Source organism: Ascaphus truei, chromosome 9, assembly GCF_040206685.1.
Source record: "Ascaphus truei isolate aAscTru1 chromosome 9, aAscTru1.hap1, whole genome shotgun sequence".
In the NCBI taxonomy this organism is placed as follows: domain Eukaryota; kingdom Metazoa; phylum Chordata; class Amphibia; order Anura; family Ascaphidae; genus Ascaphus; species Ascaphus truei.
Window position 1 is genome coordinate 37,031,428 of NC_134491.1, and position 27,776 is coordinate 37,059,203.

At 44.4% G+C, this 27,776-nt stretch overlaps 1 protein-coding gene across 1 annotated transcript; it reads right to left on the reverse strand.

Annotated features, from left to right (window-relative positions):
• Positions 1–5,160: 5,160 nt before the first annotated feature.
• On the reverse strand, positions 5,161–6,246 carry LOC142502261 (maximins 4/H3 type 4-like). Its single transcript, XM_075613099.1, has 2 exons — positions 6,162–6,246; positions 5,161–5,832 (listed from the first exon to the last, which is right to left on the reverse strand). The coding sequence occupies exons 1-2, from the start codon at positions 6,233–6,235 to the stop codon at positions 5,454–5,456; spliced, it is 453 nt and encodes a 150-aa protein (XP_075469214.1). The 5' UTR covers positions 6,236–6,246; the 3' UTR covers positions 5,161–5,453.
• Between the last annotated feature and the right edge of the window lie 21,530 nt (positions 6,247–27,776).

Here is a 27,776-nt window from a genome sequence, read left to right on the forward strand (position 1 = left end):
AGACTCACACAGAGATTTGACAGGAGGCAATGTGAAGAAAGACCCAGGCCATCCGGCATCTCAACTCTCTGCACCTCATGGAGGAGGAGGTGGAGGGGGGCTGTGATCTCTCTGAATGGAGAGAAGGGGGGGGGGGGGCGTGATCGCAGCTATGCTGTAGACCCAGCCGGAATCTCCAGCATCTCTCTCTGCACGAGGGGGAGGAGGGGGCCGTGATCGCAGACATTTTTGCTGCACACAGAAATCCGGCCGCATCTCCAGCAGCGCCTCCTGGCTGTTATTTTGTTGTTTTTTTTTCAGTACATCGATTGTAAGACACAGTCCTATTTCAGCCACATGAAAAGGGGAAAAAACCTGCGTCTTACAATCGAGGAAATATGGTATGTATATATATATATATATATATATATATAGGTATCACCTAATACTGAAGAACTCATTTATTCTGCACTGCACTGCAACTGGACTGACATGGCTATTTTCTGCTATATATATATATACAGTGTTCGACAATCCTATACATTTACTCGCCCGGGGCGGGTGGATTTAACCCCCAGGCGAGTAAACATTGGCCCAAGCAGCACACGTGTTTTTTTTTTAAATTTCCCCCGTTCGCGCTGAAATTTCCCTGCTCGCGCTTAAAAAAAAAAAAAAAAAAAAACTCCCTACCTGACTGCTGTTTGGCGCGCGCTCCCAGGATTTGTGGGCGCGCGGCCAGGCTCTATATGAGCCCGCCCCCAACGAGCAGCCATTCTTTCTGCCCGGACATCAAGAGTAAGTACACGCCATGCTGCGGCCCCTCTGCTCCTTCCCTGCGATCCCCCTGGTCCCTACATGGCTCCCTACTCCCCACCGCGGCAGCTCTCCTGTCCCCGTCCCCTGCTCCTGTCCCCTTCCCCTCCTTCTGTCCCCGTCCCCTGCTCCATTCCCCTGCTCCTGTCCCCTTCCCCTCCTCCTGTCCCCTGCTCCTGTCCCCTCCGCCTGTCCCCTGCTCCTGTCCCCTTCCCCTGCTCCTGTCCCCTTCCCCCTCGATCCACCGATCGCTGCCCCGGGCGGGAGGTCCCCACTGCTTGCAGCTCGGTTGGCGTGCGGGGGGGGACTCTGCCCTAACCACGTGACTCCCACCTACCCTGCCGCCTCCCCGCCAGCTAGCTTCATGCCGCCGCGGGCTGGGGGGAAGGAGCAGTCTGCAAAGCTGCTTGGCCGCGCACTGTGAAGACATGCCGGCGAGAAGAGCAGGGTAGTGGCGGCCACTGCGGGGCTGACTGTCCCCTGGGGGATACCTCGCCACGTGCCTCCCACCCACCCTGCCTCCCCAAAGCTTCCAATATGCCCGCGTGAGGTATGGGGGGGGGGGGGGGTGTCGGCCTGCCCCCCCCCCCACGAGCGGGGGGTGGGTGGGAGAGGAGCGTGGTGGTGGTGCTGGTCGTGGCCTTTCCTTCCCCCCCCCCGTGTGTGTGTGTGTGTGTGTGAGCAAATGTATGGGAGCAATTGTATGTGAGCAAGTGTATGTGTGTATGTGTGTATGTGTATGGGAGCATGTGTGTATGTGTATGGGAGCAAGTGTATGTGTGTATGTGTATGGGAGCAAGTGTATGGGAGCAAGTGTATGTGTATGGGAGCATGTGTATGTGTGTGACACCAGAGGTACCCCCCAATCAGTCACCCCCCCCCCCAATCAGTCACCCCCCCAGTCAGTCACCACCCCCCCAGTCAGTCACCACCCCCCCATTCAGTCACCACCCCCCCAGTCAGTCACCCCCCCAGTCAGTCACCCCCCCCCCCCAGTCAGTCACCCCCCCCCAGTCAGTCACCCCCCCCGTCAGTCACCCCCCCCGTCAGTCACCCCCCCGTCAGTCACCCCCCCCAGTCAGTCACCCCCCCCAGTCAGTCACCCCCCCCAGTCAGTCACCCCCCCCAGTCAGTCACCCCCCCCCAGTCAGTCACCCCCCCCAGTCAGTCACCCCCCCCCAGTCAGTCACCCCCCCCAGTCAGTCACCCCCCCCCAGTCAGTCACCCCCCCCCCTCTGTGTGTCACCCACCGTTTCTCCCCTCTGTGTCTCTCCCCCCACACTCTCTCTTTCCCCCACACTCTCTCTTTCCCCCACACTCTCTCTTTCCCCCACACTCTCTCTCTCCCCCACACTCTCTCTCTCCCCCACACCCTCTCTCTCTCCCCCACACCCTCTCTCTCTCCCCCACACCCTCTCTCTCTCTCCCCCCTCTCTCTCCCCCCACTCTCTCTCTCTCTAACTCTCCCCCCACTCTCTCTCTCTCTAACTCTCCCCCCACTCTCTCTCTCTCCCCCCCACTCTCTCTCCCCCCACTCTCTCTCCCCCCACTCTCTCTCTCTCCCCCCACTCTCTCTCTCTCCCCCCACTCTCTCTCTCTCTCCCCCCACTCTCTCTCTCTCTCCCCCCACTCTCTCTCTCTCTCCCCCCACTCTCTCTCTCTCCCCCACTCTCTCTCTCTCCCCCCACTCTCTCTCTCTCCCCCCACTCTCTCTCTCTCTCCCCACTCTCTCTCTCTCTCCCCCACTCTCTCTCTCTCTCCCCCCACTCTCTCTCTCTCTCACCCCACTCTCTCTCTCTTCACCCCACTCTCTCTCTCTTCACCCCACTCTCTCTCTCCCCCCCCACTCTCTCTCTCCCCCCCCACTCTCTCTCTCTCTCTGCCCCCACTCTCTCTCCCCCTCTCTCTCTCTCTCTCTCTCTCTGCCCCCACTCTCTCTCCCCCTCTCTCTCTCCTCTCTCTCTCCCACACTCTCTCTCTCTCCCCCCCACACTCTCTCTCTCTCCCCCCACACTCTCTCTCTCTCCCCCCCACTCTCTCCCTCTCCCCCCCACTCTCCCTCTCCCCCCCCACTCTCCCTCTCCCCCCCCACTCTCTCTCTCCCCCCCACTCTCTCTCTCCCCCCCACTCTCTCTCTCCCCCCCCACTCTCTCTCTCTCTCCCCCACTCTCTCGCCCCCCACTCTCTCTCTCTCTCGCCCCCCACTCTCTCTCTCTCTCTCCCCCCACTCTCTCTCTCTCTCCCCCCCACTCTCTCTCTCTCTCTGCCCCCACTCTCTCTCTCTCTCTCTGCCCCCACTCTCTCTCTCTCTCTCTGCCCCCACTCTCTCTCTCTCTTCTCTCTCCCCCCACTCTCTCTCTCTCTTCTCTCTCCCCCCACTCTCTCTTTCTCCCCCCCACTCTCTCTCTCTCCCCCCACACTCTCTCTCTCCTCCCCCCACACTCTCTCTCTCTCCCCCCCCCCCACACTCTCTCTCTCTCCCCCCCACACACTCTCTCTCTCTCCCCCCCCACACACTCTCTCTCTCTCCCCCCCACTCTCTCTCTCCCTCTATCTCTCTAACCCCCCCACACTCTGGATCGCTTATTTACCCTATATATCTTACTTGCCCTATACTACACCGAAATAACCTATACTGCTGTCTTCCAGATCTGACTCAAGCTTCACACGGAAGATATCGGAATCCCCCCCTAACCCAGAAGACAGGTAGGGAACACATCCCCTCCAATGTGTAACATTGCGGGAATGAGGTACCTGGACATTGAGGGACTGCGGATCAGGTAAGATCCCAGGCGGGATTACTGCTTTAGATATTGTGAAGCGGGGGCGTCCAGACACTGGTTAAGAGGTTCAGGAAACTAGTCATTCACATCTGGCTTTTATTTCTAGATCTGAAATTTACTCACACACACACGTAACAAGGCCTAATTGTAGTATAATGTAATACAATAAATACATTTATGTCAAAAATGAATGTTGTTCTGACTAGGAATTTATTAAATGTATTTTATTTATATATTTTATTTTAAAGCGGGGGTTGGGGGCGGGACTAGGGTTGGGGGCGGGACTAGGGGCGGGGTTGGGGGCGGGACTAGGTGGCGAGTAGATTTTTTGGTTGGACGAGTAGATTTTTGGGTGATTTGTCGAACACTGTATATATATATATATATATATATATATATATATATATATATATATAATGAAAGAAAAAAGCGCCCAATCCTAGTGCATTACTGTGCAAAAAGTATTTAATTTCCCAATAAAAATGTTCAAATTGAACTCACAAACAAAGAGAATAAAAAAGCATTTTATGAGTTAATACTCATGCTCCATGGTTCTGTAGGTGTTGCTGTTCCTCTGCTCCGCTCCGCGACTCCACTGCATCAAAGTACAGTCTGCCTGCAGAGACTGACGATGTTGGGCTCACCACAGCTTCCTTCCCCCAGGAACACACCAGACGATGATCCAGGTTTCTACCGGGTCTCTGTGTGCGGCGGAACAATCAGATGACACCACACGAAGTCCACTGGTATCGAGCAGGAGGATTACAGCCAGAATTCAGAAGAGACGCTTAACAGGACCCACAGCACACTTGTCCCTACGTGTTTCAACAGCATAAGCTGTTTTCATCAGGGGATGGATTCTGGGTGTGTAACTCACGTTTATATACACCCTCGAACCCTATTTGTCTAATCAAAGAATGATTGAGAGAATCATTAATAGATCAGGTGCAGATAGTTAGTCTAATTCCTCCTGAATACAGAAAAATAGGCAGCTCTATATAAAAAACAATAATGAACATCCCTAAATTTGTGCTCATCAACCCATAGCTGATGATATAAAAAGCTGACACTTATTACTATGTTTCTAATACAAACAGTTTGATTATATATAGAATAAATACCTGAAACCAACTGAGTGAAACAATAAGAAAAAAAGAACCATTGATAATGTAGAAAAATAATAAATAAATAAAAGCTTGAGGAGAATGGACTTGATATATTGGAAAAATCTATGCTAATAACACTTGATAGTTTCTTTTTTCTTGACTGAATGTGTTTGTGGCACTTATTGTATTCTAATTCTCTGTATTGTATTATCTGATTTAGGAGTACACTGTTGGCTCTATATAAACATATACATACATAAATGCATGTTAGAATTGTAGTCCTAGTCTGAATGAGCTACTATCAGTAAAATTGACCCCTCTGACCATCCATATTCCTGATGAATTAAGAAAATCCATACACTAGTTATATATGCAAGTAATTTTCATAATATGTTTACTGTAATCAGGAAACAGGGAAATAACATGCAAAGCTTTCTTGGTATTCATTCATGTTAAAAAAACAACACAAGCACTCTTGATTTATTGCATTTAGATTTTATTGTTCTGTAATCATACATACATGAAAATATTTCACTGCTAGCTGTATACTTTTTGGACTTGACAATATTACTCATTCAAGATAATTCTTGAAAATGCTAAATAAAAGCCAGCCATTTCCAAAAAGATTCACAAGCAATAAATTACATCATAATGTGGATTCTGAGAAAGGTAAGATGCACTGATTTTGCTAGACTGCTCTCATCATATAACCTGTCTAACATGGATCAGGAAGGAAAGGAGCCTGTTCAAGAGCTCAAGATGTAAGGCTTTTTTATTGCATGTCTCTGATCTCAAATTCTCTCTTACCGAATAGCACTGTTTTAACTAGTGCCTTAGCAGCACCCTTTAGCAAGTCCTTGAATCCTCTGATTTGCCTTAAAGATGCATGTTGTGAGAGATCTATAGATTCTAGATCACGCAGTACATTTTCCACCCTCTTTATCGCTTTCTCTTCTTCAGTTGATCTCTTTATATTGGCTATATGACCAGCTACAGTTTTAACAAATTGTTTTGCAGCACTTTTGAGAACATCTCTGAAACCTCTGATTTCCCTCATATAGGCTTCCTCAGAGATGTCTCTTTCACTGAGATCTTGTATTCCATGAAGTATATCTACCATCCTCTTTAACTGATTCTGTTTTTCAACTTCACTAAAGATGAAGAGAGAAAAGTTGAAGTCAGAAAATGCATTATCACTTGGTGACATGTTACATGTATTCCATGCATTGTGAGGACCAGAAATGTATTATTGTGGATGTTCTGAGAACATATAAGTAAATCAACCCAAATATATGACAAATATATATTGGCTTGTGTTAACAGGTTGCATTTGGGAAACTATTATATTGCAAACACTTCACAGTGTAGCCTATTTAATTAAATTAATTCAACACATTCCAACAATATATACACTCTAAAAAAAAAAAAGAATAACTAGAAGAAGGAATTAGCATTTATAACAGATAAAATAACGTCTTACTTTTTAGCTTGTCCAAGTGGTACAAGGCAGGCAATAGATACAAAAGCCAGTAAAGCTAGAGCCTTTAGAAACATCTTTTGGTTCTTGAAATCTGTTAAAAAAAAATAATAAAATAATAATAATAATGTTTTGTGATCGTTTTTACTAATTTATATGATATTTCAGATTGTAGAGTACTGTACACAAATCTTTTATTTTTTGTAAAGATCAGCAGATATTGTCACCAGACAGTCTGTGGCAATTTTGGTGAGCTCTCTACAATAACGTCAATAGATATTCTTTTTATACAACTTTAAGTTTAGAAATTAAATTAAGTTGTTGTCTGATCTACTGTATTTAGAATAAGCCACAGATCCCATACTTAGATCCCATAAAGTACATAATGTACTATAACGATTTCCTATACCTTATTCAGGCATCTTCATCTAAAGTAAGATGCTTGTTAGTCCCTTTTCCTACATTTGCACAGAGTTGTTAAACCTACAGTCATGAGTAGACCATTAGTACAAAATACAGCTTTGGGCTCAATTGAATTACCCCCTAAATACTCTATATTACTGTGTACCGTATTCTCATACTGTGTAGTCACTGCTAGAACACATTCCCATTGCTCTCTATGAAATTCATTTTTTGGTTCTTTTTTTATCATCCAATTGACCACATTTGGCAACTGGGAGACTTTAATTAATTTAACCTGTAGTACTAATTTATTGTGTCTGCCTATAGCAAAATCAGCAATGTAGTCAGCTTGATAGATTTTTGAACAGCCTTAGAGCATAGTCATACACAATGTTACCATTTAAGTATAGATGGAATACATTTTACCTAACGTGGATGCAATTCACAATGAATAGCATATATATGTGTGTGTGTGTGTGTGTGTGTGTATATATATATATATATATATATATATATATATATATATATATATATATATATATATATATATATATATATATATATATATATATATATATCTTTTTCATGTGATTAATACTTACGAGCTATTTCAGATGATACAGGTCACTTAAGAATCTCGCTACTGGTTCTCCTGTATAGGGTGCCTGCGTTAAATACAGAATTTGGTAAGATTATTTCAGAATATAATGAACAAACAGAGTGAAAAAGTATCTGAATTAATATTTTGTGTTTTGATTTAGAAAATGTAAATGGCCTTCAACAGTAGATATTAATTTAATTAATTTCTGGCCTTGCGAGTGTCTTATGATTAAGATGTGCTGGTTGAAGACAGAGATGACTAAGTTATTTAATTTTATTCAAACCATCTTGTGTCCTCTTTTTTAAAATATAATTAACACATTCTGTAGATTGATAATGTATTTGATTTAATTAGATTGGAGTAATGACATAATTAACTGTCATTTAAAAATAAATCAAATCATTCAATTAATTGTTTTCAACTTTTTATCTTCCATGACGTCTATAATTATTGTCTTTTCTATGTATTTGGGGTGGGAGTCTCCTTTTCTATGTTTTTGGGGGCGGGGGCTACTTTTATATGTATTTTGGGGACGAGGCGGTTTATATGCATTTGGAAGTGTTTTTTTTTTTATATCTATTTAGGGGTTGTTTTTTTAAAATATGAATTTGGGGGCTTTATAGGATGTATGCTTTAAATACAGAATTTGGAAAGATTATTTCAGAATATAATGAAATGAGTGAAAAGCATCTGATGTAATTTTTTGTTGTTTGATTTAGAAAATGTGATTGACCTTCAACTGTAGATATTAATTCAATTAATTTCTTATTCATTTTTTTCTTTTCAAATACAGATATTGTTAATATGATTAAATACATTAACCAGTTGTTTTTTCTCACAGATTCGTTTTTGGGGTGTTTTTTTAATATGTGTTTTGGAGCATGGTTTTTTAAAAAAAATGCGTATCGGGGGTGTTTTTTAAATATGGATTTGGGGTCTGGGGTTTTTTTTTATGTATTTAGGGGATGGGAGACTTCTTTTTTATGTGGGAGATTAGGTCCGCTACTCCATTTGTACTCTGGTGTGGTGCGTACCTGTGAGGTAACAGGAGGGCTGAGCACTTCCGCGGTGGTGTGGGAAATTATCAGGACAGGTTCACAGGGTACCTTTGCTCATTGGTTGCAGCGCCTCCAGTCAGCATGGATCCTCTGAATAGAAGGATGACCCAGACTGACACCTTTCTTATCCCGAACAAGTAAATCACACTGGCATCTGGTTCCATGGTATTTATTGCAGTGTTCAAGATCTTACACCGCAGGAACATCTCTTGCTTCCCCTAAGAAGGTCACTTCAAGGCTTGAGGCCCATCCAAGTTTCCTCTTCATTGTGCTCCTCCTGAGTCTCCTTGTGAGACCAGGGAAGTTGAGACCACTCCACAGAGGGAGGAAAGAGACACACCCCCTTTTGGGAAAGTGCCAGTATTTAAACCATTCGGGTGTGCTTGTAACCCATCCCTATAACAGTGCAGGTCTTGATACTGAACAACACGAAAAGAGAAAGGAGCCCTCACAGATGCACACTACTCTACTGATAATGTCAACAAAATAATAAAGTTTTATTACATCTGAACTAAACACAAATAATTATTAAAAACCATATTAGAGGGGTGACGTCAGCGTGTATGGTTGCCTGAGGGGATCGCTCCAGAGCCCTCCGCTGTATAACCTTCCAAAATAGAACCTATCGGGCAGAAAAACTTACCTAAAGCAATCTGGACACGGAGGAGCTCACAGGGGATGAGCAAAAAGCTGAAAGGGCCCACGCAGCAGAATGTATTGAGCTACTTCATGTCGTCTCACAAACCCTCTGCCAGCGGCGGCTCGATCCAAGATGGCGGCCCGGCGTGCATGTAGGAAGGCCCCGATAACATGTCTGAACAAGATATAAGAACACAAAAAAATAAAGTAATAACTGTGATTTCAAAGATGGGTTAGGGGGTGTGATAAGAATGCTAAAGCACTTACACGGCCATGTGTAAGCAGATACAGTATTTGGTATCTTTCTTTAGGCAAGTGCAATCCCTCCCAACATCGAGTAAATGGTGGTTTGTAGGGTTGCGAAAGCTCCAAGGGCCTCACAGAGGAACCCGACGCACGAAGAATGAAGAGGAACAGCTGAGCAGCGAATATTCCTCTTCGCCCATGGACCCGCTGCAGCATGGAGCCCTCCCGAACAACCGTCTGGCTAAACATCCTGAAAAGCAGTCGCCAACGCTCAAGTTGACAACCACGTTTCCTGATCCTGGTGATTAATCTGGCTGCCTCTTACGAGTTCATTTACCCACCGCCTGCTGAGAGAGGGAAGAACCCAATATGGGTGGCATTAATCCTTTGGACTTTCCTGCGACCAATCGGTAAACCTGCTGTAGAAGTGTGGGGACGTAAGAAAGCCCACGGGAACTTGGGGTGTGAGACTCAAGCCGTGTCGCTGTCTGGTGAGCGATGGGCTATGGTTAAGTTAGGCAAACGGTCCCAGATGAAGACCGAGGGTGGATTGGAGAGGGAGTTGGGAGGGGAGACGGGGAAGATGGGGATGATTAAGTCTAATTTGGTTATGTTTAGATTTACGTTGAAGTCAATGTACTAATCTCCTTAAACCGGGAAAATGGGAAAATCCTCCCCCCCTAAAAAAGTTTATATCAGATACTTTAAGTTGAATCACTGTACATTTCATTCTCTGTTCTACATGTTGAGAATTTCTAGTCCTCTAGCACCACCTTGTGGTGAATCTGAGAAATGGTGATTAAGCCAGGAATCTCATAGAGAGAGAACTAGAAAAGAAAATATATAAATCCCAGATGTCTATATATCTTTTAGAAGTAACTAAATTTTATGTTAGACCTAAGTATTCTATCACCTGTTTACAATATCATGTTTTATATAGCTCCGATTGGTTTTGTTGATACTTGCGGGGGGCTCCATGTACTCCCTAATGGTTACCGGGGCGCGACTCATGGAGAAGTCTCCAGAGGGCACTATGCCCAACTCTCCCACCCTTAGCGTGGTGGGGGTCACTATGTTGGGGCACATTTGTAGCCCAATTTTCCTTTTCTGTTTCCTTTCTTCTATTCTCTCCCCTCTCCTCCCCCTGTTGCCCACCCTTCCTGTCCCTCCCCCAGTTCCCTCCAGTACCAGTCAACTAGGGTCTTGGAGAATCAAAGGAGCAGACATGTACTAAACACAAAGATTACATATAGGAAACTACTCAATGGATGTACATAAGACCATCCCCCACCTTGGGAAAGTGGAGGGAATACAAGATCTTTTCTACTCAAAGGAGAAATGGCCAGTAAAACAGCATTAAAACTTGCATCATTAAATGTTAGGGGGTTGAACTCGGTAGTGAAGAGAAAACTTCCCCTACAAGAGCTCAAGAAAACAAATGGAGATATTCTGTTTCTCCAAGAGACCCACTTTAATACCACATCTCCTCCAAACACGTTCAAAAGAATTTACCCTCAAGCATACTACACGTCTTGCACAGCAAAAAAGAGAGGGAAGCTATTCTATTCAAGCATAATACCCCATTTGTTTTAAACAAAGAGGTTGCAGACCCAGACGGCAGATATTTAATTTTGAATGGATCCCTTTCAGGGGTAGAAATAACCTTGATAATGTATATTCCCCCAATGAAGGCCAAGTGAATTTTTTGAGGGATGTATGTGGGAGCCTATCCCTCCAACCTAACACTACTCTACTTTTGGTAGGAGATATGAATATGGTAGCCGTTCCAGAGCAAGATAGAGCAAGCGTACTGGGAACCCCACATCCACACTCAACAGAAAAAAATGCTAAAGAATTTAGAAATATATTAAAAGAATTCTCGCTTACTGATATATGAAGGGCGCAACACCAGGGTCAGCGGGACTACACGTTCTATTCACCCCCACACCAGACAAATTCGAGGATTGACTACTTTCTAGGTACCAAAGATATTCTACCGGCATCCTCCCAGTCAGATATAGGAACTATATCATGGTCAGACCATGCACCGGTATCACTGGTACTCTCTCTCCCCTTCGGTAAAAATAATCAATATAATTGGAAACGAAATGACTCATTGCTAAATCAAATGGATGCAGAGATTGACGTTAAACAAAAGCTTAGAGAATATTTCACGCTGAATAAGGGCTCAGTAGAGTCACCAGTAATGTTATGGGAAGCCCATAAGGCTACATTAAGAGGAGCTATCATTTCCATAGCATCACACAAGAAAAAAGCTAAGCAAAAACTATACAATGATCTAGCTAAGAAAGTACAGCTCCTAGAACAAGAAAACAAAAATAACCCCCCAAAAAAATTATTTAAATTATTAGACAAAACCAGATCTGAATTTAAACAGACCCAACTAGATGAAGTGGAGAGAGCGTTAAGGTGGACCAAACAATGTCCTGATATGTAAAACCATGGAATTCAAAGAGGGTGTACTTTATTTTTCACATGATTTATGTATTTATATATATATATAGGTTATGGTGGGTAAAATTTTTGACAAAAGCCCTCCACAGTAAAGCATATAGCAACTGTAAATATTACTGTATGGTCATTTGCATGTCTTAGACAGGTCTGCAACCCCGCCTTTCACCATTATCACCCAGCACACAGCACTTCCACTGCAGCAAGGGATTCTCGGAAATGACATGCAAATGAGCATACAGTAATATTTACAGTTGCTATATGCTTTTCTGTGGAGGGATTTTGTTACTTTTTTTACCCACCATAACCTTAATAATGTGTGGTGAAGACCTACTCTAGTCTCAAACCAGCAAAGCCAGGACAACCAACCTCACACTGAAGAGACCCACAATGTCGAAACAGTCTGTCTATGAGTTGGTTTACTGGCTTTGCATCTCATCCCAGCCTTTGTTTAAAAGCTGTGTTTAAAGCAGCATGCATTGGCTTAAGACAAAAGGTGTCACTGTGTGCTCATTTGCATGTCATTTCCCAGAATCCCTTGCAGTGGAAGTGCTGTGTGCTGGGTGATAATGGTGAAAGGCGTGGTTGCAGACCTGTCTAAGACATGCAAATGAGCATACAGTAATATTTACAGTTGATATATATATATATATATATATTTATATATATATATATATAGACAATATGATACCGTATGATGACGAATATCAGAGGCAGCACTCCAAATGGTTGTCAAAAGAATATATTGTATTAACAAGACAGCATTCCAACGTTTCGGTCCGCGTGGGGGACCTTTATCAAGGTGATGTGATTATTATATGCTATATATATATATGCAAAAAAACAAATAATAGTGGTGCCTACTGTATCAGACCCCTAGTGACTCAATAATTGTATTGAATTTGGAATATAGACCATACATGTAGGAGTCAATATGTGTTATAAAAAAATATATATATATATATATATAAAGCAATTTATACAATAAACATGAAAAATAATAGGATAAAACAACACAGTACAAATAATAATCCAGTCCCACGCTCTCCTTCAGAGTCTTTGCAGCCTGTATCAGGGGACCACCAATCCCTTAATGGTACTGTATCTATGGAAAAAGCAAAAAAACAACAGGCGCACTCATAGTGTAGTAGGTATCAACATATTTATGGACTTGTAACAATATATAAATTGCAAACTCACAAACATCTCAGAATTGAAAGCATGTATGAGACTATGCTCAATCGCCAACCAGGAAGACTATGAGGTCCCAGCAGTGTATAAGGTAATCCTCTAGGGGCTTCACCACGTGTAGGAGTGACCGGTGCCTGTGTAGATGGCTTCCGTGTACCGGATGCTGAGTGCACTTCCCCGCTTTCAATGAGGTCCCAGCAACATGACAGGTGTTGGAACGGGGGGCTCCAACATGCATGTACCTGAGTAGGTGAACTCCGTGTACGGAGTGCTCCATGCACCTCCCTGCTCACGTGTCTCTGCTCTCCAGGATCTCGCGTGAACTGCAGTGTCTCTGGGAAGTTCCTGAATGGACCGTCACTCAACATGTTACAGTGGTAACTCGATGAATTGTTGGCAAAAAGTATAACAATACTAATGCTACAACTGTGTAAGCTTGATCGTGCAAAAATAAAACATAATATTCAGGGGTTCTAGCACATGTACTCCAAAACACACCCTATGCGTTTCGTCCTTAAGACTTCGTCAGCGGATGTCATGTGTTGTTGTTCATCTGAGGTTGTATTTACCTCATTTTAAGACCTGCTAAGGAACAGATGATTGTTATTATGTCCTGATATGTAAAACCATGGAATTCAAAGAGGCTGTACTTTCTTTTTCACATGAAGAAGCCCCTCACCCCTCAAATACATAGAAAAGAAGCCTCCAACCTCCTAAATACATAGACAAGAAGTACCCCACTCTCCAAATACATAGAAAAGCCCCCACCCCCAAAGATATAGAAAAGCCCCCACCCCCAAATGCATATATAAAATAAAAACACCCCCTAAAACATATAAAAATATGCTCCCAAAAACATATGTAATGGTGTTTCTCCCCCCCCAATCGCAGATGGGGCCATTACAGGGTGTATGTGGTGCCTACCTGCTGGCAACAAGAGGGATGAGTCATCCGCGATGACTTTGGGACACAGGAACAGGATTCTTGGGTCCATACCCCACATAAAACTCAACAGTGCAGCGCCTCCATCTGCCGCAGGCTCCAGGAATATGGAGGCAATCTCCCACGGTAGAACTTGTACCTCTCCCCCCAGTTAGATCATATACCAGGCCGCAGGTATATTGCAAACAGGAACGGTTTATTACTACAGTCTTTGCAGTAACACACTACGCAGCAGTCATCTGCTGGATACAGTCTCTTTACTCTTAGATATCACTGGAGATGGTCCCTAAACCATCACTACAGGCCAAGGGCACCCGCAGCCACCTAGCTCTTCCCCACCTCCCTAGCGGAGGCAGAGGTATTGGTTCACACTCATTCCTCCCTGCAGGGAAGAGTACATGGGTAGGCCTCAATCTCAGGCTCCCAGTCGTGTGACCTGCCTTCCTCGGGGGGAAGGTACAACCTCCTAATTTAGGGTGGTCCTGCCCTTAAGTACAGAAGGTGGGCAACCCGTTGTCCCAGCTACAACAGGATGTGCCACCCTCTGCTGTCCCTCAAATGCAGCACCAAAGGTGAAGGGGAAAACCCAATACCAACTACTGGCAAGCCTGTGAATACCAGGGTTTACTGCCAGCCCATTGGGTAGAATAGTAGCCAGGGGATACCCTGCTACACTCTCCCTTTGGTGGATTCCCAACGACCCCGCTTGGATCCTACATTTTCGGGTACCATCTCTGATGAAACCTGAACAACAAAATAACATTTCACATGATCACCCATTACTATGCAAAATATACATTTAAATGGGAAAAACAGCACATGTCATGTATTCACTAACACATATATAATGGCTGTAAATGTTAACGTAGGTTCCTCCAAGATGGAGAACCCTTCCTCCCAAATACACAGACAAGAAGCCCCCACTCCCATATGCATATTAAAAAAACACACCCCCAAAAACAATTGCAAAAAAACCCCAACACCAAATGCATATAAAATAAGCCCCTCACCACCCAAATACATAGCAAAGAAGCCTCCTACCACAAATACATAGAAAAGAAGCCTCCCACCCCCTACATACATAGAAAAGAAGTCCCCATCCCCAAATACATAGAAAAGAAGCCCCCACCCCCAAATAAATATAAAGGCCCTGACCCCCCAAAACACATAGAAAAGAACCCCCCAACCCCATATGCATAAAAACCACCTCCATCCCCCAAATACATATAAAAGAAGCCCACACCCCCAAATACATAGAAAAGAAGCACTCACCCCTAAATACATAGAAAAGAAGTACCCCACCTGCCAAATACATAGAAAAGGCCCCACCCCAAAAGATATAGAAAAGCCCCCAACCCCAAATGCATATATAAAATAAAAACACCCCCTAAAGCATATAAAAATATACTCCCAAGTCATATAAAAACACCCCCCAAATACATTTAAAGAACCCCACTAACCCCAAATACACAGACAAGAAGCCCCCACCACTAAATACATATTAAAAAAACACCCCCCAAATACATATACAAAAACTCACCCCCAAATGCATATAAACTACCTCCATCCCCCAAATCAATATAAAAGAAGTCCCTCACCCCACAAATACATAGAAAAGAAGCCTTCTACCCCCTACATACATAGAAAAGAAGCCCCCACGACCCAAATAAATATAAAAGCCCTCACCAAACAAATACTATACATAGAAAAGAAGCCCCCCCCCCACCCCTATATGCATATCAAGCACCTCCACCCCCAAATACATAGAAAAGAAGCCTCACACCCCCCAAATGCATATATGAAATAAAATCATCCCCATATAAAGAAACCCATGCTCTCAAATACATGTACAAAAAACACCCCCCCCCCAAATGCATATAAACTAACCCCAACCCCAAAAACATGTAAAATAAACCCCCAACCGCCAAATACATAGAAAAGAAGATTCACCCCCCAAATACATTGAAAAGAAGATTCACCCCCCAAATACATTGAAAAGAAGTATCCCACCCGCCAAATACATAGAAAAGAAGCCTCACACACCCCAAATGCATATATGAAATAAAACCATCCCCATATAAAGAAAACCATGCTCTCAAATACATATACAAACCCCCCCCCCCAAATGCATATAAACTAACCCCAACCCCAAAAACATGTAAAAGAAGCCCCCAACCCCAAAAACATGTAAAAGAAGCCCCCAACCCCAAAAACATGTAAAAGAAACCCCCAACTGCCAAATACATAGAAAAGAAGCCCCCAACCGCCAAATACATAGAAAAGAAGATTCACCCCCAAAATACATGGAAAAGAAGTATCCCACCCGCCAAATACATAGAAAAGCCCCCCATCCCCAAATACTGTAGTGCCGACGAGTATTCTAAAACAAATCTGGGGCAATCACCAACAAGACCCAGGTACATGCTGGGTACATGCTGGGTACATGCTGGGTACATGCTGCAACATTTCAGTGACATTTCTGCAGACAGACTAATGGCCCATCGGATTAACAGCAGGGGTCCCTGGCAATCCCATTCAAACTGAATGGGACTGCCAGGGACCCCTGCTGTGTTAATCCGATGGGCCATTAGTCTCTGCAGAAATGTCACTGAAATGTTGTAGCATGTACCCAGCATGTGCCTGAGTCATGTTGATAATAGCTCCAGATTTTCCAAGGCAAGTTTAATGCAAGTTTTAGAATACTCGTCGGCGCACCTGTACATAGAAAATAAGCCCCCCCATCCCCAAATGCATATATAAAATAAAAACACCCCCAAAAGCATATAAAAAATTGCTCCCAAATACATATTAAAAAAACACCCCCCCAAATACATTTAAAGAACCCCACTATCCCCAAATGACATTGAAAAGAAGCCCCCACCCCCAAATACATGGAAAAAGTCCCCCAGCCTCCAACTACACAGACAAGAAGCCCCCACCCCCAAATGCATATTATAAAAATACCCCCCAAATACATATACAAAAACCCACCCCAAATGCATATAAACTACCTCCACCCCACTAATAAATATAAAAGAAATCCCCCATCCCCCAAATACATAGTAAAGTCACATATCCCCCAAAATACATAGAAAAGAAGCCCCCACGCCCAAATAAATATAAAATCCCCCACCTCCCAAATACATAGAAAATAAGTCTCCCACCCCCTAAATACATAGAAAAGAAGTACCCCACCCGCCAAATACATAGGAAAGCCCCCACCCCAAAGGTATAGAAAAGACCCCACCACAAATTCATTTTTTAAAATAAAAGCACCCCCTAAAGCATATAAAAATATGCTCCCAAATACATATAAACCCCACCAATACATTTAAAGAACCCCACTAACCACCAAATACACAGACAAGAAGCCCCCACCCCCAAATGCATATTAAATAAACAACCCCCAAATACATATACAAAAAACCCACCCCAAATGCATATAAACCACCTCCATCCCTCAAATCCATATAAAAGAAGTACTTCCCCCCAAATACATAGAAAAGAAGTCCTCCACCCCCCAAATACATAGAAAAAAAGTCCTCCACCCCCCAAATACATATATGAAATAAAATCATCCCCAAATGCATATAACCCCCCCCCCCAAATACATATACAAAAATACACCCCCAAATGCATATAAACTGCCCCCAACCCCAAAAACATATAAAAGAAGCCCCCCAACCACCAAATATATAGAAAATAAGTACTCCACCCACCAAATACATCGACACGCACCCCACCCCCAAATACATAGAAAGGAAACCCCCCGCCCCCAAATGCATATATAAAATCACCCCCAAAAGCATATAAAATAAACATGCTCCCAAATACATATTAAAAAAACACACCCAAATACATTACAGAACCCAACTACTCCCAAATACATAGAAAAATGTCCCCCAGCCCCCAACTACACAGACAAGAACCCCCCAACCCCAATGCATATTAAAAAAACACACCCCAAAATACATATACTAAAAACCCACCCCAAATGCATATAAACCACCTCCACCCCACAAATACATATAAAAGAAGCCCCCCACCTCCCAAATACATAGAAAAGTCACGTACCCAACCAAAATACTTAAGAAATAGCCCCCCATCCCCGAAATCAATATAAAATCCCCCTAACCACCGAAATACATAGAAAAGAAGCCCCCCAACCCCAAATGCATATAAACCACCCCCACCCCCCAAATACATAGAAAAGAAGCCTCTCACCCCCCAAATGCATATATAAAATAAAATCACCCACACACACATTAAATAAAAACATGCTCCCAAATACATATACGCAAAACCCACCCCCCAAATGCATATAAACTCCCCCCCACCTCACAAATACATATAAAAGAAACCCCCCACTCCAAATACAAAGAAAAGAAGGCCCCCACCACCAAATACATAGAAAACACAATAATTATAGACGTCATAGAAGAGAAACAGTTGAAAAAAATTAATTGAATCATTTGATTTATTTTTAATGACATTTAATTATGTAACTGACCAACTCTAATTAAAACAAATACATTATCAATCTATGTGCTAATTATATTTTGAAGAAAGGACACAAGACGGTTTGAATAAAATTAAATAACTTAGTGATCTCTGTCTTCAACCAGCACATCTGTAATAATAAGACACTCACAAGGCCAGAAATTAATTGAATTAATATCTACAGTTGAAGGTCAATTACATTTTCTAAATCAAACAACAGAAAATTAAATCAGATGCTTTATCACTATGTTTATTCATTATATTCTGAAATAATTTTACCAAATTCTGTATTTAAAGCAGGCAACCCATACAGGTATACAGGAGAACCAGTAGCGAAATTCTAAAGTGCACTGTATCACCTGGAATACCACGTAAGTATTAATCACATGAAATATATATGCTATTGATAGTGAATTGTATCCACATTAGGTCAAATGTATTCCATCTATACTTAAATGGTAAAATTGTGTATGACTATGCTCTAAAGCTGTTCAAAACTCTATCAAGCTGAACACATTACTGATTTTGCTATAGGCAGACACTATAAATTAGTATTACAGGCTAAATTAATTAAAGTCTCCCAGTTGCCAAATGTGGGAAATTTGGATGATAAAAAAAAGAACCAAAAAAGAAATTTCATAGAAAGCAATAGGAATTTGTCCTAGCAGTGACTATACTGTATGAGAATATGGTACACACTAATATAATAGAGTATTTAGGGGGTAAAAGATTTGTGTACTGTACTGTAGAAACTGAAATATCATATAAATTAGTAAAAACGACCACACAATATGATTATTATTTTTTTTAACAGATTTCAAGAACCAAAAGATGTTTCTAAAGGCTCTAGCTTTACTGGCTTTTGTATCTATTGCCTGCCTTGTACCACTTGGAGAAGCTAAAAAGTAAGACGTTTTTTTCTCAGAAATTTAAGTGCTAATTCCTTCTTCTAGTTATTCTAGTTTTGTTTTAGAGTGTATATATTGTTGTAGGGATGTTGTGAATTGATTTAATTAAATAGGCTACACTGTGAAGTGTTTGCAATATAATAATTTCCCAAAAATGCAACCTGTTAACACAAGCCAATATATATTTGGCATATATTTGGGTTGATTTACTTATTTGTTCTCAGAACATCCACAAGAATACATTTTTGGTCCTCACAATGCATGGAATACATGTAACATGTCACCAAGTGATAATGCATTTTCTGACTTCAACTTTTCTCTCTTCATCTTTAGTGAAGTTGAAAAACAGAATCAGTTAAAGAGGATGGTAGATTTACTACATGGAATACAAGCTCTCAGTGAAAGAGACATCTCTGAGGAAGCCTATTTGAGGGAAATCAGAGGTTTCAGAGATGTTCTCAAAGGTGCTGCAAAAGCATTTGTTAAAACTGTAGCTGGTCATTTAGCCAATGGAAAGAGATCAACTGAAGAAGAGAAAGAGATGAAGAGAGTGGAAAATGTACTGCGTGATCTAGAATCTATGGATCTCTCACAACATGCATCTCAAAAGCAAATCAGAGGATTCAAGGACTGGATAAAGGGTGCTGCTAAGAAACTAATTAAAACAGTAGCCTCAAGCATTGCTAATGAGTAAGAGAGAGTTTGAGATCAGAGATATGCAATAAAAAAGCCTTACATATTGAGCTCTTGAATAGGCTTCTCTCCTTCCTGATCCATGTTAGACAGGTTATACGATGAGAGCAGTCTAGCAAAATCAGTGCATCTCACCTTTCTCAGAATCAACATTATGATGTAATTTACTGCCTGTGAATCTTTTTGGAAATGGTTGGCTTTTATTTAGCATTTTCATGAATTATCTTTAATTAGTAATATTGTCAAGTCCAAAAATTATGCAGCTAGCAGTGAAATATTTTCATGTATGTATGATTACAGTACAATAAAAATTAAATGCATAAATCAATAGTGCTGGTGTTTTTTTTTTTTAACCTGAATGAATAACAAGAAAGCTTTGCATGTTTCTTCCCTGTTTCTTGATTACAGTAAACGTATGATGAAAAGTACTTGCATATAGTTTATTATATACTAAAGCAGTGAAATTCTGGGCATTATTAAAATCCCTGCTTTCTGATTGGTTAGAATTCTGGGCATTATTCATTCAGTAATGCCCGGAATATTTGGGAACGTGCCAATTTACCTTTCAGCGATGCAGGGAGAGCGCGCTGAGAAAAAAACGTCAATATTTAAAATTCAACAAAAGACAGGGGTGCCCAATGCTACATCTAATTGACAAAACATATATGGTAATAAGTATAAAGTTTAAATACTTCAATGATCAGATAAGAACAAGAATTTGGTACTCTCTCAAAATGGAGGGTCTTATGGGGATTCTAAGAGACTCCTGTTCAAAGTTTCAAAAGGTATGGCAACCGTGGCTGATCTATTAGTCTCTTAACATGCAGGATCACCCACCCATAGATCAGTCCAATATCCTCCAATGAGAATCCATGTGCTATCCAGGTTACCCGATGGGTAAGCCGTCCCCTCCCCCCAATAGTAGTAATAAAGAGTATTTTTTACAGTGGACATGTATAATGTATTTCTATATATGCGAAGTATGATTGTCAGGATTGTCAGGAATGTTGCACCATTCCTTTCCCCCCCTCTCACCCATTAGGCTAAGGCCGCGCTGCCTCAGACCACGCGCCCGCACTGCAGACAGGCGGCGCGTGGAGAGGCACTTGGGGCCTTTTCCGGTCCAAAGGGACCATTTTTGCGAGCGGGGGGGCATGGCCAAAACGGGTGGGGGGCGCAGCCATAACGTGGGGGGGGGGGGGGTGGGCGCGGCCATGACGTGAGGGGGTGGTACCGCCCGTCAGCCGTTCAGCCCCTCAACTCCTCAGCCGTTCAGCCCCTCAACCGCTGAGCCCCTCAAATCCTCAGCCCCTCAAGTCCTCACACACAGACGCACTCAGGCACACACACAGCCAGGCACACACAGACAGGCACTCAGGCACACACATACACACACACAGACAGGCACTCACAAATACACACGGGGGGGGGGTGAATCGGAGCCCGGGGGATCGGAGCAGGGGGGGAATTGAAAGGGGGACCCCCCCAAGAGGAGAGAGTCTGTGGGAGGGAGCAGGGGGGACTTCCTTGGTGCTGCAGAGTTTATTTAAAATCGCTGCTTTCCCTCCACACTCTCCTCCCCGCTCCCCGAAGCCTCCCCTCCTCATTGGCTCACAGCCACACCACGTGACGCGTCGCCGCTTGGGATTACAATTCTCTTCAATCCCCTGGAGGCTGACGCGTCACAGCGTGTAGTGAGCTGTGCAACCAGGGGGGACTGGGACCGGCTCGGGAGGATTCCCCTGCTGGTGGGGAACGCTCATGCGCCCGCCCGCGCCGCCGGGCGCAGCGGGTCCCAGCCCTTACCCCTCCTTTTTATTTCTGTACCCCTTCTCCTCCACACCCACAACTGCTGGGAAAAAACCTAAGAAAAACTTAAGTTGAAAAAAAAAAATCAATAATAATAATTACTTGCCCCCCTTCTTCTTCTCTCTCTTCCCCTCCTTCATGTCTCTCTTCCCCCTCCTTCACCTCTCTCTCTCCCCCCCTACACCTCTCTTCCCCCTAAACCTCTCTCCCCCCCCATAAACCCCTCCCCCCCTAAACCCCTCTCTCCCCCACTCAGCCTTCTCTCTCCCCACTCACCCCTCTCATCTGCTACTTTACTTCTTTCTCCTACACAGATGCATCTGCTAGTTCGGATTTATATATGAGACCCCAGTTAGGACAGATTGCAGTCATCTCAGTATTAGAGTAATACTGTACCTCTAGGACAGAACAGCGGCACAACCTACAAGTTATTGTACAACTTTAAGTTACGAAATGTCTATCACTACCACCGTTCATTTCAATCTTTTTGGAAACTAAACAATAAAGGATTGGCTACAAAATGGAGAGAAAAAAATAATAAATATTTTACAGTTATTCATTTAAAAATAAGAAAACATTGATTAAAAAAAAGAAAAGACATTCCTATAGATGAATTAAATCTAGTTCAAATAGAAAAGGACAAACATGAAAAAAACACCCTAATTCAAACAAAATGGGCCATAAAACTTTTTACAAATTGGCTTGCAGAAAACAATAAAGATATTGATTTTGAAGAATTTAAAACCACACAACTTAATGACAACTTATCATTAACGCAATTTTATGCTAGTGTAAGAAAAGAAACTGGAAATCAATATATTATACAAAGCTATGTATCCTTACGTGCATCTATTAACCATCATATAAATAGCCCACAATATTTAAGAAAAATAAATATCCCAGCTCCCAGTCTGGCATGAACAAGCACCTACCCCCCACGAGCCGCCACCGACGGCCCTATTTAACTCCCCTTAAACTAGGGCCGTACCGCCAACCACTCCAGGACCCTCTCCAATCCCTCCTGTAACCCGATATTGAACAGGTCTATCCCCACCTCTGACATGTGTACCCCATCCACCCTCAACAACCCCCCTGCACTAGCATCGAAATCCGGGTGTCTGATCCCCCAAACCCCGCACTGCGCCACGAACTTGCCTACTGCCCTATTCACTTTTTTCCGCGCCCTGTCCACCGCGCGCGTTGACCTGGCGACCCGCCAGGTCTTCCTGTAGACAATATCGGACCAAACAAATTGCACCGCCGGCCAGCGAGCGAACATCTGCGTCACGTCCCTTTTAATGGTCTCTATTAGATCGACCGACCGCACCGCCGCCACGTCATTCCCTCCCACGTGAATGAGAAGGATCTGCAGCGGCCTCCTGTCCCTAGCTAGAACCAAGAGCCGTGGTAGCAGCTGGCCCTATCACAACCCCCTTCAGCCGCACCATTAAACCCTAGCCTGTTTGCCCAAACTGAGGTCCGCTCCGTAAGGCCGCGGTGCCGCGCGCTTCTCTGCCCAGTGATCAATGAGTCACCGATGATCCAGGCATCCGTTGCCTCCGCATTTGCGGGGTGAGGGTGGGGGGGGGGGGGTGGAGAGAGAGAGTGAATCATACCAGCAAAACCCATTCTGCGCCTGCCCCTGGCCTGACATAGGACCGGTAGCTGTTGGACTCCCAACGCCCAATCCTCTGTATCACCTCTCCTGCCAGCCCAGCCCGTGCCGCCTCAGTTGTGGCCCCGATCCTGAATGAGTGAGTCCCGAATTGGGCCGCTTTCAACCCCAAGCGCTCAAGGCATACCCGGAATAGTCGCGAGAACTGGTACCTGGATAATGGGACACCGTCACTGTGAATGAGTAATGGCCTGTCGTTGGCGGGCCGCAATTCCAAATATGCCCTAATTGCCCCCACCGGGCAAATCCTCCTCCCTGGCACGCTTAGCAGCGGTAAAACCGCACCTCTGCCCGCTTGATCCGTCTTGGACCGCCGAATGAAAAGCTGCAAAGAATCTGACCCCGAGCGCCACGTCCCTGGCTTGCAAGCCCCCGCCCCCTTTCTTAGAAGCGCAGACTAGTTCCCCTATTCGCAATGCCCCAAAGAAAGCCAAGGTGTATGCCGCATTAGAAAGTCCCTCCTCGAATGTTGAAAAGCAGACTAGCCCTGTTAACTTAACCAGTTCCTCTAATAACGCCGACGTTACCGGCCTCCTGGCGTAGCTGGGCGGTGCCCCCCTCAAAAGCCCCGCCAGGGCCCTCTTGACTACAAACGCCATGGTGACGTCCGTCTCTCCTCCCAGCCTCAAGAAGAATGACACCCCGCTCAGTTTCCTGCTTATTGACCTCCCCGCTAACCCCCTGCGTCCCAATGCAATAACGAATCGTATCATGGTCTCGACCCCCCTCCGCATCTCTCCCACCTTCCCTGGAGAAGCACAAGTACTCCCGCCATGCCGCCGCATAAGCCTCCCACGTACCTGGAGCCACCGATGCTCGCACTAGATTGATCACCGCGGGATCCCTAGTGCCCATAACTCTGTCGGGCAAGGTAAGCCGTCCCTGTCCGCTTCTGGCGCCCACTTCCAAAACTCCCCCATCTGCATGTATTATCCCTATGTGGATAATAGTTATTTGGCACATTATTGTACTGTATGTGCTGGGGGGACGGGGGTTTTGGCCCCAAGGGTATTTGGTAGGACTCCCCTGTGGGTAGTGGGTGAGGGTGGTTAGGCCTCAGGGGGTGGGGGGGTTAGTGGGGGAGGGTATGTGGGGGACATTACATTGGATGTTTTTATTCTTGTGTCTGTTTTGCAGAAGCGGATGGGGCATGGCCAGGATGAAGATGAGGATGGCCTTCATCGTGGCGGCCGCACATGGGTGAGTGCAATATGTATTTAATGTCTTTATTGTTCTGTATGTATTTTAAATGGACAACTGCACTATTATCCATTTGTGGATAATAGTCATTGTGCCCATGACTGTTTTGTATGTTAGGGCGGTATAGGTGTTGTTGGGGTCATATATATATATATTTATATATATATATTTATTTAGTTAGTGTGGGGCTGTTGTGTGTATTTTTTTTTATTGTGGGTAGCGGGGGTGGTGAAGGGGGTATTAGCCCCAACGGTGGTTTGTTTAGGGCTTGTGGGTGGGTAGTGGGAGGCCTTAACCCCTTCATGACCGTAGCGGTATTAACCGCTACGGTCGTTAAGGGGTTAAGTGCACCCGCAACCCCCCCGCAAGCCCTAAACAAACAACAAGGGCCACATACCCCCTTCACCCACCCCCGCTACCCACAATAAAGCTGGCACGGCTGTTTAACCTCTTCATTACCTTAGCGGTTAACCGCTAAGGTAATGAAGTGGCCTGTACATGCATTTTTCCTGCCTCGGATGCATGCCGGGGGGGGGGGGGGGCGGTGCTGGTATTAATGGTATCAGCTCCGGAGACCCCCGGCATCAATCCCAGCCAGGAAAAAGGCCTGAATTTTTTATAAGTGCCGATCCGTCGCTCATCCGCTGCCTCTCAGCAGCAACTTGCCATCTTTTTCTTGCGTGGCTGATCCGCCAGCAAAACGCCATTCTAGAGTGGCGAATAGCTCCGCTTAGCTACTCGCCTCTACTAGAATACAGCGTGGCGGAAAAATTGGATTTTTAGGCGGAAAGTGCCTTCTCGCCCCGCCACCGGCGGAGAAAAAAACCGCCAGCCAAACTGGCGTTTTTTTTTTAATCTCACCCCTTACTGAATACGGATAGGCTTTTTTGGCGGGAAAGTGGCGAGAAGTGCCTTTCCGCCGCTTACTGCATGATGCCCTAAATTTCGAAATTCGGTCTCTGAAAGAGAATGCAGAGGAACAAGAGTACAGAGACCGCCGCCAAATCCTCCGCATATATCCTCCTCCGTCAGTAGAGATGACCCAGCTGCAGCCTTATCTGAAAGACCTGTTCACCTACCTGGTGCCAGAGCTGGTAAAGGATCAGTTGGAATTAGACTGCGCACAAAGGACCCTGGGACAGAAATCTTCAGACCCTTAAAGTGCCAGGGATGTCATCATCCGTTTTCATTCCTACACAACAAAGGAAAGAATTCTCTCAGCTAGCAGAGAGAGAGGTGATGTTCAATTTCGCAATACTCACCTGGAAATCTACAGTGACTTGTCAAAAGCGACGGTGGATAGACGAAGGGAAATGCGGCCCCTTACCCAAAAACTAAGGGAGCACAAAGTGAGGTGTCGGTGGGGCTTTCCCTTTAAATTGGTAGTACAAGCGGGGGGAACTTCCACGCGGTGTCATACCTGGAAGATGGTCCCCGATTTCTGAGGGGACTGGGTCTCCAGCACACAGATAATGAAGAAGGGCCTGATGGAACAGAAGAAGAGAAGAACAGTCAAAGACCGGCAAAAGCTCCAAGGGCCTCACAACGCCTGGCCTCCCAGAGGAACCCGACGCACGAAGAATGAAGAGGAACAGCTGAGCAGCGAAGATTCCTCTTCGCCCACGGACCCGCTGCAGCATAGAGCCCTCTCGAACAACCGTCTGGCTAAACATCCCGAAAGACAGTCGCCAACGCTCAAGTTGACAACCACGTTTCCTGATCCTGGTGATTAATCTGGCTGCCTCCTACGAGTTCTTTTACTTACCACCTACTGAGAGAGGGAAGAACCCAGCATGGGCGGCATTAATCCTCTGGACTTTCCTGCGCCAGTACCCGACGGCCAATCGGTAAACCTGCTGTAGAGGTGTGGAGACGTAAGAAAGCCCACAGGAACTTGGGGTGTGAGACTCAAGCCGTGTCGCTGTCTGGTGAGCGATTGGCTATGGTTAAGTTAGGCAAACGGTCCCAGATGAAGACCGAGGGTGGATTGGAGAGGGAGTTGGGAGGGGAGACGGGGAGGATGGGGATGATTAAGTCTAACTTGGTTATGTTTAGATTTAAGTTGAAGTCAAAGTACAGTACTAATCTCCTTAAACCGGGAAAATGGGAAAATCCTCCCCCCCATAAAAAAGTTTTTATCAGATACTTTAAGTTGAATCACTGTACATTTCATTCTCTGTTCTACATGTTGAGTATTTCTAGTCCTCTAGCACCACCTTGTGGTGTATCTGAGAAATGGCGATTTAGCCAGGAATCTCATAGAGAGAGAACTAGAAAAGAAAATATATAAATCCCAGATGTCTATATATGTTTTAGAAGTAACTAAATTTTATGTTAGACCTAAGTATTCTATCACCTGTTTACAATATCATGTTTTATATAGCTCCGATTGGTTTTGTTGATACTTGCGGGGGGCTCCATGTACTCCCTAATGGTTACCAGGGCGTGACTCATGGAGAAGTCTCCAGAGGGCACTATGCCCAACTCTCCCACCCTTAGCGTGGTGGGGGCCACTATGTTGGGGCACGTTTGTAGCCCAATTTTCCTTTTCTATTCCTTTCTTCTATTCTCTCCCCTCTCCTCCCCCTGTTGCCCACCCTTCCTGTCCCTCCCGAAGTTTCCTCCAGTACCAGTCAACTAGGGTCTCGGAGAATCAAAGGAGCAGACATGTACTACACACAAAGATTACATATAGGAAACTACACAATGGATGTACATAAGACCACCCCCCACATTGGGAAAGTGGAGGGAGTACAAGATCTTTTCTACTCAAAGGAGAAATGGCCAGTAAACCAGCATTAAAACTTGTATCATTAAATGTTAGGGGGTTGAACTCTGTAGTGAAGAGAAAACTTGCCCTACAAGAGCTCAAGAAAAATAATGGAGATATTCTGTTTCTCCAAGAGACCCACTTTAATACCACATCTCCTCCAAACACGTTCAAAAGAATTTACCCTCAAGCATACAACGCGTCTTGCACAGCAAAAAAGGGAGGGGTAGCTATTCTATTCAAGCATAATACTCCATTTGTTTTAAACAAAGAGGTTGCAGACCCAGACGGCAGATATTTAATTTTGTATGGATCCCTTTCAGGGGTAGAGATAACCTTGATTAATGTATATTCCCCCAATAAAGGCCAAGTGAAATTTTTGAGGGATGTATGTGAGAGCCTATCCCTCCAACCTAACACTACTCTACTTTTGGTAGGAGATATGAATATGGTAGCAGTTCCAGAGCAAGATAGAGCAAGCGTATTGGGAACCCCACATCCACACTCAACAG

Excerpts from the sequence above, each read along its gene's own strand:
- LOC142502261 (XM_075613099.1), bottom strand. The coding sequence starts at position 6,235 with ATGTTTCTAAAGGCTCTAGCTTTACTGGCTTTTGTATCTATTGCCTGC. Across the intron at positions 5,833-6,161 it reads CCACTTGGACAAGCTAAAAA|TGAAGTTGAAAAACAGAATC; the intron begins GTAAGACGTTAT and ends CTTCATCTTTAG.